The sequence below is a fragment of the Vigna radiata genome, chromosome 5 (genome assembly GCF_000741045.1).
Source record: "Vigna radiata var. radiata cultivar VC1973A chromosome 5, Vradiata_ver6, whole genome shotgun sequence".
NCBI lineage: Eukaryota > Viridiplantae > Streptophyta > Magnoliopsida > Fabales > Fabaceae > Vigna > Vigna radiata.
The window spans coordinates 14,730,778-14,747,886 of NC_028355.1; the positions used below are offsets into that span (position 1 = coordinate 14,730,778).

A 17,109-nucleotide genomic window follows, 5' to 3' on the forward strand; every position below is an offset into this window, starting at 1 on the left:
ATTGGATAATTGTTGTCAGATTTGTGACCAAGTCAGGTATATCTAACTCTGCTCTTAATCTTTCTATTGTTACTAAGGGTAGTGATTGGATAATTAATTCAGGTGTTACTGATCATATGACTTGTGATCCTCTTATATTTACTAATTTTTCCTTTAATTGTTCTAAAACTGTTAATATCAATGTGAATGGGGTCTTATCTTCTATTGAAGGAATAAAGTACCATATATATTAAAGGATCCTATAATCTTTTGTCTATTAAAGGAAAGACATGTGCACAAATCCGCACAAATTATAATAATATCTAAAATATAACTAACATAATATTTCATTGCCTAATATCCTTTAATAAAATATTTAGCATATCTTAACACTCTCACTCGAGTTGGTGCATGGATATCACACATTCCCAACTTGAATGGATACTCATTAAACAATCTTCCAACTTGAATAGATACTCATTAAACAATCTTCTTGACACTCCTTTGATGAGAACATCAGTCAACTGTAACTTTGATCTTACAAAAGGAAAGGAAATTATTTAAGCTTCAATATTCTCTTTGATGAAATGTTTACCAATCTCCACATGCTTTGTTTTATCATGTTGAACATGATTATGAGCAATTGCAATAGCCGAAGTATTGTCATAGTACAAACTCATATCTTCATTTGGTTTAAATCTCAAATCTTATAGCACATTTTTAATTCACAAAAGTTCACATACACCTAGTGCTATGCCTTTGAATTCTGCTTCAGATCTTACTACTATAAGTTGTTTTTTACTCCTCCAAGTTATAGGATTTCCTTCTATAAAAGTAAAGTATCAAGAGGTAGATCTTCTATCATCTTTTGAACCTTTAATTATAAAAAATTAATTAACTTTTAAAAACAATATCATTTATATAAATATATAAAATTATATATTTTATTACATAATTTAATATATTATAATTTTATTATATTTAAATTAATTTTTTTACAACATATTTATTATTATATTATTAAATAAAATATGTCATAACATTTCATATTTTTTGAATTTTTATATATTAAATAAAATACATATTTTTATATTATACTGTCTATTATAATATCTTCTTACAATTTATTTTAATAACTGTAATGAAGGTTGTAAAGTCACTTCCTTTATTCCCCCATATAATTTACTCATTTCTGAACACAACAATACAAAGCATATACGTTCTTTATTAACAATGATTGTTTAGAATTTCAATATATGAATAATTATACTAAAATATTTTATTATAATATAAAATCTTAGAAAGATTAATTCCCTTTACCTCCATTCCAAATTTAGTTTCTTGACCAATGATTGCTCTCAAAATCCTTCCATAATCTCTATTCCTCTCAAATTTCTCACTAAATTTTTGAATTCTTTCTCTTCCTTATGCAAATTTCCCACTCCCCCTTGCTTGGTATTTTTAGGCCAAAATTCTGGTCCTATTTTTTTTATTATATATATTTTTTTAAATTATTTTATTAAAAATATTATTTTAATCCATGTCACCAAAAGAAGTTGTTTGCTTCTTCTTACTGATTATACCAATGGTTGTCCTATGTGATTTTATTAATATTTTTTACCATAATATTCTTATTAATTATATTTTCTATCTTTAAAATTATTAATACTAACAAATAAAAATTACTACTATTTTAATGAATAATTTTCATGCACTTTACAATAATATATATATATATATATATATATATATATATATATATATATATATATATATATATATATATATATAACTTGTTTAGTTGAAACAAATATCATATTCATAAAAATAACAAACATTAAACACAAAAGTATTTTTAATTTAAAATGAAAAAATAAAAAAAAAATAGAAATTATTCGAATACTTTTAACTTTAAAATTTAGAATTAGAGGTGTCATCCATGGATTAGTCCTATCCATTCATGAGAAAATCCTACTTTAGAAAGCTCCCTCAAGTGGAGGCCAAAAAAAACCTCAATCCTTATAACTCCTTTTCAAGTAGGTTAGCGTCAGAGTTAGAGTGAGTTTAGCTCCATTATAAAAATTTAATTTGTTAAGATATGCCAAATATTCTATTAAAGGATATTAGGTAATAAAATATTATGTTAGTTATATTTTAGATATTATTATAATTTGTGCATATTTGTGCACATGTCTTTCTTTAATAGATGAAGAAATAGAGTACGATATGTATACATACAAGAATCCTATAACCCTTCATCTATTAAAGGAAAGACATACGCACAAATCTGAACAAATTATAATAATATCTAAAATATAACTAACATAATATTTGATTGTCTAATATCCTTTAAAAAAATATTTGGCATATCTTAATACCCCACTCAAGTTGGTGCATGGATATCACACATTCCCAACTTGAATAGAGACTCGTTAAGTAATCTTCTTGACACTTCTTTGGTGAGAATTGCTTAACGAATCAAGAAGATTGCTTAACGAGTCTCTATTCAAGTTGTGAATGTGTGATATCCATGCACCATCTTGAGTGAGGGTGTTAAGATATGCCAAATATTCTATTAAAGGATATTAGACAATCAAATATTGTGTTAGCTATATTTTAGATATTATTATAATTTGTGCAGATTTGTGCACATGTCTTTCTTTAATAGATGAAGAAATAGAGTACCATATGTATACATACAAGGATCCTATAACCCTTGTATTATTATTGTCTTGACATAGGTAATACATGATTGGTGGCAAAACACAACACCAATAAGGTATATATATATGATTTTGATACAATGTCTAATAAAAATCTTAAGATAATATATATATATATATATATATATATATATATATATATATTACCTTTTTTATATTCTTAAGTGTGAGTTTGTTCATATTGTATATCTCCATCATACTCCATTGTTCAAAGAAAATGAATTATTTGTCTTTGATATAATTATAAATCTTTCAAGAAGATTTACTAAATAAACATAATATTAATTAGAGATAAATTCAATCAACATAAAAGATAAAGTCAATATCTTGTGCAACTCACATCGATATCCTTCCAATGAGTTTTCTTGTGACTTTCTTATTTCAACATTTCTTTCATTTATCTTATATTTAATACCTTATTCCATATATAAGAATTTCTCAATTATTGACGAAAATAAATTTGTTGATAAATTCAAAATTACCAGCATATTTTTGAATTTAAATTATTGATAAAATTTTTGGCACCATTGAATCGGTCAATAAAATTTGTTGATTAGATTCATCGATAAATTAAAATTTGTATTATTTATGGATACTTCAATCAGTAATGTATTTGACAGTATGTCCCATGAATGAATTTCTTCGATAAAGATAAATGAGAGTACGACAAATGAGAAGAATAAAAAAAAAATAAGAGTATAAAGGGGATATAAATGAGAAGAATAAGAGTAGAAAAAAAAAAGAAAAAGATAAAAATGAAAAGGAAAAGTAAGCTAAGGCCAATGGCGACAATAAAGATACGATGATTACAATCATAATGACTCGATAGCCATGCAAAAGTGTGATAGTGACATAAAGGTGTGACGATGGTGGTTGCTAGAGTTAGAGGAAGTAAAGGATGAAGATGAAGAAAAAGATGAGGAGGAGAAAAAGGAGAATGAACCCGAATGGATGGTGATTAATGCAACAGTGACAATGACAATGAGGAAAGGAAGAAGAAAACATAAAAAAAGAAAAAGAAGATTTTATTGACAAATTTTACTAACGATGACAATTTTTACCGATAAATTTTACTAAGGATTAGAATATGTTGATAACTATCAACGAATTATGATCATCAATAATTACCAATAAATTTTTAATTCTCAATAATCAATCAATAAAATCAAATTATCAACAAACTTTTACTATTATTAACTAATTATGTCTATTTGTAATACACAAATTAGTAAATAAGAATAACATAGGAGAAAGAGAGAAGGAAAAGCGGGAGGGAGAGTAATATGTCAGGGTTTGGTATAAATTATGTGTTCTTTTAATTTTATTCCCTTTACATATTTACATATTGCTCAATCCCTTCTACGTGGAATCCAAGAAGGAAAGGCTGATGTTAATGTAGTGTTATACATGTGTTTTAAAAAAAATATATTTTTAAAAATTTATTAATAAAAGTATTTCATATCTTATCCAAAAAGCCTCTTTTATAAAATTTGTCCCGAAAATCTTATTTTATAAAACTGGTTTAGGAAGACTTCTTCGATAAAGTTCAGTCTAAAATGTTTATTCCAAAAATCTCGTTATTTTAGAAGCCTGTTTTGAAAATTTTGTTCTAGAAGATTGTTGGTTAATCAGGAAGTCAGCATTTAAATATACCATGAAGGTAGAATGGCCAATTCAAAAATTCTAAGTGGAGGATAGTGATTATGGAGGTACATGAAGCAAACTTATATCAAAGGATCCTTGTAATGAAGTAAAGCCTACAAAATAACGGGCTTGTAAAGGTGTTCAAACTTGGACCTTCAAAATATAAATTGCAAAAAGCAAAATCGAAGCTTTTATTATTTTCGTGTTCGATTTTTATAGTGTTTTTAGTTGGTAGTACTCAGAAAATAATAGAATTTTGACCTTATATATCACATTTCATTAATGTTCTTATGCTTTTCACTTCATATTATATTATTTTTTTCACTAAATGCTTATTTATCACTAATAACATATAAAACAATCTTAAGAAAATTAAAATTCGTAAAATTTATAAAAATATCTTGATTATAATTTTGTGAAAATATTTTGGTCACTTAGTGAGTCAACCCAACCCGGTTTATTTATTAGCAAATCAGAAAACTTTTTTTCGAACCCGGTCCGACCCACCACGAGTTGGTGGGTAAACGAGTTGGCTTACTAGCTCACTTAATTACAATTTTTTTTAAATAAAAAAATTACAAACTTTCTATAATTCAAATCTAAAAAAATTTCACTCCCAACATGGTGTTTAATTAATTTTGAAAGAAACTTAAATATTTTTTCAAGCAAAAAAATATAAATATTATTTTATAAAATTAAAATTAAATTTTAGTAGAATAAAATTAGGTAGTGAGTTGGTAACCTAGCCCACCACGGATTCAACCCGCATGAGCCGGGTTGAAATCTAACCCGTATAAAAAAATACAATTTTTTCAAAGCCAACCCGACCCGAACCCGTGGTGGGCCGGGTTGACCCGCGGGTTGTGAACCATTTTGAGAGCTCTAAGTTTTATATCGGTTTAATAGGTTCTAAGGTCCCTATATTTGGGGATTTGTTTCAATTGGGTCCTCCAATTTTGGAAGTGATCAATTGAGTCCCTAATTTGATCAATTTGATTCAATCAGAGTCTTTCCGTTAAATGCAGTTAATGATTGTTAACTTTTTCAACATGTGGCAAAGTGAGGCATCCAGGTGGCAACGTTGGAATCTATAGATGGATTATAACATTTTTAATTGTTAAATATATTAATAAATGAAAATATAATCACGCACATGACACATCACACCATCACTTTGCTCACTTTTTACCATTTTCACGCATCTCTGGAACCCACCATTTTTCTTCCTCACTCTCCTTCTCCATTCCTCAACATCAAACCTTCACCTTCAAGAATCCTCTTGGCTCCCTCTCCCCAACCTCATTCTCCTAGACTAGACATCTTTCTCGAGCAACCATTGCATACAACCACATGCTCTTTCCTCATCTTTCGTTTCTAACTACGAAAACCAACACAGATCACACACAATAGGATCCCATTCTTCCCCCCAACTCAAACTTCATCCTTCAATAAACAACACCACCAAAAACAGAGACTTATACCTATTTTCCTGCAACACACAGTCATAACCAAAACCCCAAGACTCACGCCCAATATAGCACAATACAAATGAGAGGATAATTGCCAACAACATCAACAACAACGAGGTTGTTCACCGACAACGGCGAGGGTGCATCACAGAGGAACGACGATGGAGGTGCTGGCAGAGCCTCTGGCTGCGGCGTCGACGGTGGCTGAACTACGAGAGACGAGGAAGCCCAACAAGCTCCAATAGAGAGGAAAGTGGTGGTGGCGGAGCGATGTTGGTGGAGAGGGTTCGTCGGAGTGCGATGACCTCGATTTGGTGGCGGAGACACCATTGCGACGACGAACCACCAGTGTCATTCACGAACAAGAAGGCCTCTGTCACGCGAATAGGAGAAGGGGAGCTTGGTGTCATGGCCGACGATGGCTTTGGCAGCTCGCGTCGTCACCGGTGTTGTTTTAGACCGTGGCTCACGGTTGCTAGTTCGGTGGTGGTTGTGGCATGCGCGGAGGTAAACCCCTCCCTAGGGTTCCGGATTTGCAGTTTGGAGAAGAGACTTGGGTCTTAGAGAATGAAAAGGGGATGAAGAATGACAAAACCCCTATTTTAATTTTAATAATTTAATATGTTTAATATTTTTTAATTATATTTTCATTTATTAATATATTTAATAATTAAAAATGTTATAATCCCGTGCCACCTGGATGCCTTATTAAAAAAGTTAATGTCGTTAACTGCATTTAACGGAAAGGCTCTTATTGAATCAAATTAACCAAATTAGGGACCCAATTAATCACTTCCAAAATTGTAGGACCCAATTAAAACAAACCTCCAAATAAAGGGACTTCCGAACCTATTAAACTTTTTATATCTCAATAAATAACATTATAGTATATGATTTGTATTTGAAACATTAAAAAAAAAGTTTTTCATTAAGATATTACAAAGTGGTCAAAATTATTGTATTTAATTTGTGTGATTTTGGATGACATAATATTTCAAATCCTTCTTCATTAAAAAAAATATGCTCATTAAATGAACTTCGTCTAAACTACAAAACATTCATCAATTATCTTTGTGAAACACATTTACAAAATATTGTTTTAGGCAAGGACAATTTGTTTTCTAGAATAATACTATGAACTTATAAATAAGGTTTTTTACATTATTATTTATTTTAGGATATCTTTATTATTTTCTAAAACGATGTTTAAAAAAATTGTTAGAATGAATTGCCTTGTACTCGATGTTAGAGTTTATTAGTTTGAAAATTTTGTAGTGTGAAAAGAAATTACTTGGTGTGATTGAGTAAGATAGGAGAATAATGAAAGTTGGAGATATGGTACTATGCTAATTCCCTTTTTCAAAATCTCAATCATTTGAAATTCTCCATCATTTCTTTTGGGAAACTTCTTTCATGTTAAGTCACAAATCTGTCCTTACCTCACCTCCATCTTCATCATAAAGAATCTTACAGTCCCAACAAGCACAGTGCTTCAATGCATTTTTCTTGTTGATAATAAATTAAAATGTTGTTAGAATAAAGTCTAATATAAAATTATGATGGTGAAATATAGTGTTAAAAAGTAAAAATAAAATTAATGGAATTAAATTTTCTTACATTAGTTTTAAAAATTGAATATGTTAAGATACAAGTGGGGTTATATAGAAAAGCATTAACAGTATAGAGAGCATTGATAAGGTTAGGAAAAAAGTGTGGTGTATTATTGAAATGGAATGGATAATTAATGAGACAAAAAAATGTATTAGTATGGCTTTTGGATAGCTTCTTAAGGCAAGCTAGCTCTACCTTTATAGCTCTTTCCTTTTTCCCTAAAGTGACAACAAAATATAATGGATCATTCATGAGTTGGATGTGAAAGATTTTAAATTTCCCTATAAACATCACCATTTGACACGTGTGGTTTCTGCTGCACAAATCATATGAATCAAGAACGTAAAGACAATATACATAACAACATTAACCACAATCAAAAAAATGTGTATGGATCATCCTCTTCTCAATGTTGACCATCATTTGTCTACACAAATTGTCCGCAGCAGCACATTCTCTGCATGTCACACCACCATTACATAATCCACAGTCATCTACTTCTATAGCTTTATCTATCTATGCCCACATAGCACCACATTCTATATCACACTGAAAATGAAAGAAAACGATCCAAAATCTTAATTTCTCCAAATTGACGTATACCCTCATGTTCAATATCAGCCACATTTCAGAAACGGTCGTCATTGGTAAACTATCAAGTAACAAGTTTTGTTTTTTTCTTTCTCTTTAATTTCCCATTGCCGCACTATTTTTACTGATTTATGAACTGAGATATTTAGCATCCTTGTATTAATTTAACGAAATAATGAATTGGTCTGTAAAATTTGGTAGATTATCCCAACCAGAAGTACAGCTGCAGTGACGTGTAGTTTTTTGCCTTAAAGATGTTTGTGAAAAAAACACGTCCTGATTCGTGATATATGACAGAGACAGAGTAAAGGTATGAACTTATCTATTTGGGTGTATGTGTGTGGAGCGAGGAAAGTTGATGACGAATTGAAAGAAGGAACCAGAAAGAAAGTTAAAAGCGTAAAGGTTTTGTTGGAACAATTGATTCGTGTCTACCCAAATGAGGTGACATGTATGAAAGTGGTAAATTTTGGTAATGCATTTGAAATAGATAATTAATGATAGATTTCACTAAAACAATGTTAATGATTGTTCATAGTTAGTGTGTTACTAGTTTTATAATGGGAAAACTTTAGGTTGGATGGTACTAAACTGAAAAGCAAGAGAATGATCATGGGGGAAGCTCTGTTCATATGATGTGTACATGTCCTATTAGTAAGCTTCCTGTTCTGTTTTTAACAATTCCAAAGGATGGCATCATTGTGGGAAAAGATGTTTAAAGAATATTGACACGTGAAAGACAAATAGGAAGGTGTATTTATAATTGCGATTTCATTTAATGAATGACTAAAGTTTGAAGGTTTTTCAACTGGTTGTGATGGTTTTGCAGGTACTTGATTGTTTATAAATTTATAATAACCCAATATAGATCTGAATCTTATTTCGTTTCCATTTTCCTTCTTGTCCTTTTCCGAGTAAAATGCACGAGACCAACTGCTTGCGTAACTCACCAACTTATCCCAACATATTGCATCACCAAATTTTGGCTTGGTTAGCTAATAAAGGATCTCATCAACATTACTTTCCTTCTTTCGTTAATTATTATCGAAAATAAAACTAATTTATAATATATAAATGAATATAAATTTTATTTTAAAAATTATTCCACATAAATTAAAAAAAAATCAATCTATAATATATAAGCAAGAGTAAACTTTATTTTACAAACTGATTTTGTAAAACTAAATTAAATTTAAAGTTTATTTCTTAATAATTATAAAACTTTATTTTAGTATTTTAGTTATTTTAAATTTAATTTATCAAATTCTTATATTTAAAAGATAAATTGATTGAATTTAGAATCTTTCGTGTATGAGGATGATGTCATTTACTAAATTTTTTTTTATGATGAAAAAATTATTGTTTAAAGATTTTAAATTAGACATGGTGAAATTTTTTATATGAATTATGTTTATGTATCATTGATATTATGTTTCTTTTTGGTAAGTTTTTTCTTGAAAAAAATTCTATCAAAATCGAAAGTTGATTTTAATAACTGACTTAGAAATACAATATTGAAAGTATTCTAGATATAGGTTCATTCCAGCAGAAAAAAACATGATAGCTCAGAGGAAAAAAAATAAAAATATTTCGACATAGGATAAAATAAAGAAAGATGAATGAAAAGGATTTTAATTGTGACCAGAATTTTCTTTACACCTTCTTTATGTCATCATCGTATACTTTTAACTCGAAATTACACCGGGGGAATAATCAAAGATGTCTATGATTTAGACTTTTGTCTTGAAAACACCAATAGGAGAATCATGGCTGCGATTTAGATAATTAAATTAAAAAATAGTTTAATTAGCATAAAAACAAAAACAAAACAAAAAAACTCATTATCACACATTTAAATAATTTTTTAAACTCCTTAAATATGTTTTTTATTCCTCTAAATAAACGTGTATTTCTCATGCTACACTTTATTTTAAAACGCTAGGAAAGTCTTTTCCCTCTTCATGTTATTCATTTATTATTAATGTTTGATTGTTGTATTGTTAAATGTTTTCTGGTTTACTTTTAGTCCTATAAATAAACTAAATAGATAATTTTAAAAATAACTAATTAAATGGTATTTAAGATTAGTTAGCAAGGAATTGAAAGAAAAACAATTAAGCTTTATTTATTTTTTTTTAATTTGAAATTAATAGCACACACCACGTTTCTAGGTAGGTATATGCGGTTTAGCATATTGATTATGACATCATTCACAATTTTAGATGTTTAAGGTTGATGTCACGTACATTAAAACATGTTTAGGAGATGTAAAATATTATTATTTAGATTAACAGGTTTTAATTTAATATCTTGATGCTTTACGTCTGCATTACCAGAAGTAATATATTAAATAGGTGTATAATTGGAGTGAGAAAATATTAATTAAATTTTAAAACATCAATTATTAACATTAAAGGATATAGAAAGGGGGTACTATTTTTTATAAATAGATAATAAATAACTAAAATTTATTAAAAAAAACGTTTTTTTTTTAAATTTTATTGTATTTTTTTCATAAAGTAAACTAGTGATTACAAAGATTAATAAAAATTGTCATTGAACTTAATGAAGTTACAAACTATTCTTTTGTTCTTGCCAGGGAAAGTGGAGAGGAAATCCGAGCAACCGTCTTTGATCCTCTCGATTTAAAGTAATTTGGAGTAAATTTAGCTATGCAAAGACTTAATTACTGGGAAAATAAATAAAAAGTTTTATCTTTAAGGTGGTAGTAAAAGACTTAAAGATTTTTTTTATAAATCCCAAAAATATTAACTTAATTTTCAAGAGATATGGTGGGGCTATATAGTTGACATTTTTATTATCAGTAACTCGTTTTATGCTTTGAGTAATAATAATTTTAATACAAAGAAAAAAAATATTGATTTTAATACTTTGTATAAAATATTTAAACCCTTATTTTAGTGTTGTCAAAATGGGTAATCTAGTTCAATTCGGCCACTACGGGTTGGTGGGTTAAAAGGGGTTGGCCCACTAACTAACTTAATTACAATTTTATTTTCAAAATTATTTTTTATTTGTAATTCAAATCTAAATAAATTTCACTCTAAAATGATGTTAAACTCTAAAGACCATTCAAAATAAATAAATAAAAAGGTACAAAACCATCCAAATGTAATTCAAAAGCAAGCATAAAAAACGAACAAATAAGTTTCTGAAATTGATCATTTTTTTGTCACTTATCCATAATATTATAGTCTTGAATAGATAAATCCATAATATTTTTCTCTCTTTGAAACATATTTTTCTTTATCTCCATATACAACATAATAAAAAAGTGTTAATGCTGAAACATAAATTAATAAATAATTAACTTAAATTAGGTAGGTTCATGAACTAACCCAACTCACCATGGGTTCAATTTGAGTAAGTCAAATTCTAAATGGACCGGATTAAAAATTGACCTATATAAAAAATCACATTTTTTTTAAACCCAACCTGATCGGAATCCATAGTAGGCCGAGTTGGATTCTAATTAAGTTTGAGAGTATTACTCCATTCTAAACTATTTTAATGATTATCTATAAGTAGATTGTCATTTTTATATATAAGATGTCAAGTTATTGCACTTACCTTCTATAATTAATTAATTAATTTATTAGATTAAGAGAAAAAGAATAATGGAATATAAGAATACTCTATAAATTTAACTTCAATAGAAATAAAGTTTAGCCATGTTTCTCAAAAACGCATATATGTTTGGATGTTTTTCTTATGTCTCACTATGAAGCAAATACAATGTATGTGCTCACTTTATACATAATTTTATCAATTAATTTTTTTAATTATTAATTATTATATAGAAGGATTTCATTGTGATTATAACAGTTGTTTGTAGGTGCCATCATATGCAATCATATCTCCAAAACATTGATAATCTGTCCTACATGAAATTATTTATTATTGCAATTGGGTTTTGTACAACAATTAATAATTAAAAATACACTAATAAATGAAATTGCGTCTAAAGTGAATATACACGACACTTGTTAATTGGTAACACATGTAGACATCACCAAAATATGCTTTAAGAAACCTGTACACAAAGATTGACCGTATCTAAATTGGCTTTCAAAGATAAATGTGTTACTCCTCATTGGCCATTTATTAAATTTGTTATAAAAAAGAGTACTTAAAATTATTCATCTATTTATATATAAATGTTTTCTATTCAGTCTCATATGCAACTTTTTATATATTCAATATACCCACAAAATTTGCTATTTTTATTGATGTGGTTTGTCCAACATATTTAAAAGCACTTGAAGCCCTTTATATATAAGTTTAATAACATATATTTTTTTGAAAAGAAATGTTTTTATTAAAACCATTATGTTTTACTGAAAGTTTACCTTACGATCTTTTAATCATGCAAATTATTTATTTCACACGCGTTTAATTTTTTTTTTCCTTTTCATTGATATTAAAGTCAATTTATTCTTGCAACACAAGCATCACGTACTTTGATGAGCTGTGAAAAGACATTCAATAATGTAGAAACATATAAAGTATGAAATATGGAGAGTGACATTTACACAATTTGGACCAGAATACATATATATTTCGGATAAAGCGACTTTGGGTAATTAAAGAATTTGATAAAGATATATGAAGTTAGATTTGAGACCTGATATATTTAGAATGAGATCACAGTTTTGATATCACTAATTATTACGTTACTTAATGCTAATTGATGAGTAATTAACTTTGAGTGAAAGAAAAAAATATAAAAATTATGAGTCGCACAAAAAATAAAATTCATTTTTAACTTGCTTTATCGTTGGACAGTCCATGATCTTCGGTAGAGGCACACGTATTCACGCTCTATTATCAGGTGCGTCAATTAAATGAAAGTAAAGAAAAATAAAATAAAATAGACAGTAAAATTAAAATAAATATAAAAGATAAAAAATTTCTGGATAAGAAAATCCAAGAGCAAAAAACTAGTACTTTTAGTAACTCCCAGCTTATTGAAATGAACTTGTTAGGCAGTTGGATGTAGATACAGCCTTACGCATTTGAACTACATTAAAAAAAGAAAAGATAGAACAACGTTGCAACGAACACAATCACTTATATCCCAAATTACTCCAACAAGAGAAGGATTTAAATCAATTAAAACAAAATTAATTATGTTTAATTGAGCTGAATGCAACTTCTTGGATTGTGCCTAACAGTTGATTCACCGCCGCCGCAATTTCATCCACCGTGTTGAGCTCGCAACCCTCCTCTACCTGCTCCAACAATCCAATAAGAAATGGAAGAAGGAAAAAGAAGAAAGAGAAAAAGAAGGAAGAACCTTAACGCTGATGGAGTAAAGGACCATGTGGTGGAGAGTGGTGACATTGAGGTGGAGAATGGTGAGTCTGAGAGTTTGAAGGCCGAGAACGATCTTCATGAGATGGGAGGGTTGTTTCTTTGCGAGAATCTTCAGATTTGCATGACTGTCGACCATGGTGACTTCAATGTCTGCTACGGCCCACTGTTTCTGTTCCTGCTTCTGCGTGCCACGTGTCGTGTACTGAGGAAACGTGAAGAACTCGGCAAAGGGTGTCGTCCACCCATTCAACCCAACATTCTCTTCTTCTTCACCCTGCTTCCGTCTCTTTTCACTCTCCATTGACTGCAAAACCTGCTCCAACTCCTTCACGAAGTTAATGGCCCCTCCGATGATAGACGCTTGGTCACCCTGTTCAAGTAACCACCCTTTAACTCATTCTTAACTAACTAATCATCATTCTCGCAATAACAAATCAACTTACCCTCTGAACGTAAGAGGAGGGCATCAAGGATCGGAGTACCGCTAAGTACTCGTTCATCTGCTTTCTGCGGTTCCGTTCAACTGCAATGTGGGTCATCCTCTGGTTTTCGATTTCCTCTTTGTTCTTCGCGCTCTTCGTACGGCGTCGTTTCCGCCGAGTCGTGGCTGTGGCGGTGGCTTCCGCCGAGGAAGAAAGAGGTGGGATCATGGATTCATCAACGGTGCAGGCTTCAGGGGAGGAGTGAGAATCCCATTGTTCCTTCACATTTTGCAAGACCGAGGTAGAAGAAGAATCCCAGGTTGTGTATTGGTTGTCTTCTATGTTGTTGTTGATGATTCCTAGGAGGAGTTTCTCTTCCTCCGCCGCTTGAAAACCGTAGTCAGGTGCTGCTCCTGCTAAGGAGTAAAAATAATCCTTGCAAGCGTATGGAAACGGATCTTGCGGAAATACCACAGCCTCTAGCGCCATTATTTGTGAGCTTTTCTCACAAAGCCTCTCCCTCTAGCTGGCAATGGAGACACGAAGTCACGAACACAGCACTTTTGTGGGAGATAATATATATATATATAGAGAGAGAAGGTTGAGAGTGGAGAAGAAAAGTTAATTATTTAGAAGAGAAGTGGGAAAAGAGATATGGAGAGAAGAAGAAGAAGAAGAAAGTTGAGGTGGAAGAAGAAGAAGAAGAAGCACTACGTTACGAATGGACGAAACAAAGTCCCCCTTTTATCAACGCATTACCGAGAAAGCTTGTTACCTTTTCAACATGATTATTCAAAGAAACAAAAAGCTACAGCACCCTGCACGTGAGGTTTCATTGCTGTTCTAGACCACTTCCTTGATCGCGTAAACTCAATTAGCTACACACACGCACAGATTCTCTTCGCGCTTTCTTTAATCCTTTATTTCCAATCATAATGCTCATGTATTATTAGTTAATGCACTCAAAATAACTACGTCATAATTATAATAACAATAACCTTATTAAAATGCTTGCCCTGTGTCAGATCTGTATCGAAATGTGCTATGTTTTTTCAAACATTTTATGCTGTCTTGTGTCATTATAATTTTTCTGCGAGGGAAATTGCGTTAGAATATCATGGAGAATATAAGACTTCAATCTCTTTCGTGAATAAAAAAAATGAAAGCATATATGGTAGCCGGTGCTTGAATGTATGATTATACAATCCAATCCAATAATCAAAAGACATCTGGGAAAGAACAAAAAATGGTTGTTGCAAAGAGGCAAGGACGGTCATCTCCTTGGTCGATATCGACAGATTTGGTCAAACAGAGGGAGAAGGTGGTCCTTTTGAAGTTGTGATTTGAACTTAATTTTGTCCGATAAGTTTTAGAATAAAAATAAAAAAGAGTAGAGTATAAAATTGTGTGTAGTTTGATTTGGTAATAATGTGGTCGGGTATTGGGACATGAAAAAGAGAAAGAATAGGAGAAAGATCCATAAAGAGAAGAGAAGAAAGAGAGTAGGTGAGGAATAGGACAAGGTCGAGAGTTCAGAGGAATCCATGTGACCAGACAACAGAAAGGGCCATTCTGTAATCATCTTCCATCAACAACACATACCATTCTCCTCTCTCTTTCCTTTTCCAACCATACTCTGCCCTTTTTTTTTTACCATTATATATATTCATATTTCATCTTTACACAGTAAATATGTAAAGTTCCATTTTCAGGATTTAGACGTGCCAACCTGCACGTAACAAAACCATGCTATGTCAGACTTCTTTACACCACATTGCTCTTTTCTTATAAGCAAAATTTATCAACAAAAATTATTACCTCTTTTGTTAAACTCATCAAATTATTTTATATTATTATTATTACTGTATCCACTAAAGTTAAAACTCAATATATCATTAGATTAAATTGAAAATAGTAAAGACTGGTAACCAAGCATTAGTAAAAAACCTGGTTTTTAACGTGATCTATACACTTCGATTTTGAAAAAATTGAAACATATCAAAACATGGTGACATTTTCATACTTATTGTGAAGTTATATGTCCTAGTTCAGAAGAAACAGAAGTGCAAGGAAATTATTACCTTGGTTCTACTGATAACCAAAACATATAATACTATAGAAAATACCTGAATCAAGCTTTCCATTTGACACATTTTTCGTAACAGGACTATTGTCTTGGTTCTTATTAGTAACCAAGACATATAACCCTACAAAAAGCACATATGTCAGACTTTTCATCTGACACCTTTTTCGTAAGGAGGTTATTGCCTCGGTTCCCCCTGACAACTAAGGCAGTATGTTTGTCAGACCTACAACCTCTGAATCTGAATGTTCTGAATTCCTTTTGTTAATTGATATTGCATCGGTTCTCTGACCAATTGAGGCAAAAGACTCTACCAAATCTCTCTGCTACCACTGATATCCACTCATTGAGCTTTGAAGAGGACATACTACCTCAATTCTGCTTAGAATCGAGACAGTATGTCCTGCTAGAGCGCTGCAACCTCTAAAACTGAACGTTTCAAATTCATATAATGTCAACTGATACTGTCTCGGTTCTAGGTGAACCGCTGCCATAGGGTGTTTATGCATCGGTTTAACCGCGAACCGAGCCTATAGATTGAACTTATTTTCAAAATTGTCATTTTCCGAAATTTTTAGGCATTGGTTACAGTAACAATCGAGGCAGTAAGGTTGTATTGCTTCGGTTAAGTTGAGGAGCCGAGGTAATAACCTTTTGTGGGAGTACATTTCCAGAATTGCGAACAATTTTCTTCATACGAATTTTTCTTCTTCCTCTCCATGACGAACACATTGCCCTCCCATAGCTCGCACCTCCCTCATCGTGCCTCCCTAGCTCGCGCCTGAGAGTCTCTTCTCCCTCGTGCACGTTCGTTCTTCACCTATGTTGACTCCACCGCCTTCCGCCGTTCGTCGACGTTGTTGGCAACTTTTGTTCTCGTCGCCACGGTTTTGCTCTCAACCAAGACAAAAAGCCTACCACTTTTGCCTTACATATATATACCTCGGTTGCGGAATCAGTGCGGATAAACGAAAATAACCGTTGTCATTTTTCTTTATTACACTGTGAAGAAAAAACGATTAACATTTTGCAAGACAAAAATAGATTGAATTTGAAATTTTGTTAACGAAAGAAAGTATAATAACTTAGATGTAAAAATGATTATAAATTTAAATAGAAATAATTCCAAAAATATTCAATTAAATAAATTCAAATTAAAAAAAATATATCTAAATATTACTATACTAGACTCTCACACATGTACCAAAACTCAAGGTGATTCTATATCTATATTGATTAGAATAAGTAAT

At 30.7% G+C, this 17,109-nt stretch overlaps 1 protein-coding gene across 2 annotated transcripts; it reads right to left on the reverse strand.

Annotated features, from left to right (window-relative positions):
• Positions 1–12,985: 12,985 nt before the first annotated feature.
• Positions 12,986–14,659, reverse strand: LOC106761378 (transcription factor bHLH94-like). Of its 2 annotated transcripts, none has more exons than XM_014644928.2 (3): positions 13,798–14,659; positions 13,341–13,724; positions 12,986–13,269 (listed from the first exon to the last, which is right to left on the reverse strand). In XM_014644928.2, exons 1-3 carry the CDS (start codon positions 14,263–14,265, stop codon positions 13,162–13,164), a joined length of 960 nt encoding a protein of 319 aa, XP_014500414.1. In that variant the 5' UTR covers positions 14,266–14,659; the 3' UTR covers positions 12,986–13,161. The 2 variants fall into 2 exon arrangements, with proteins under 2 accessions (XP_014500414.1, XP_014500412.1); XM_014644926.2 differs by having other exon boundaries at positions 13,335–13,724; positions 13,798–14,654.
• Between the last annotated feature and the right edge of the window lie 2,450 nt (positions 14,660–17,109).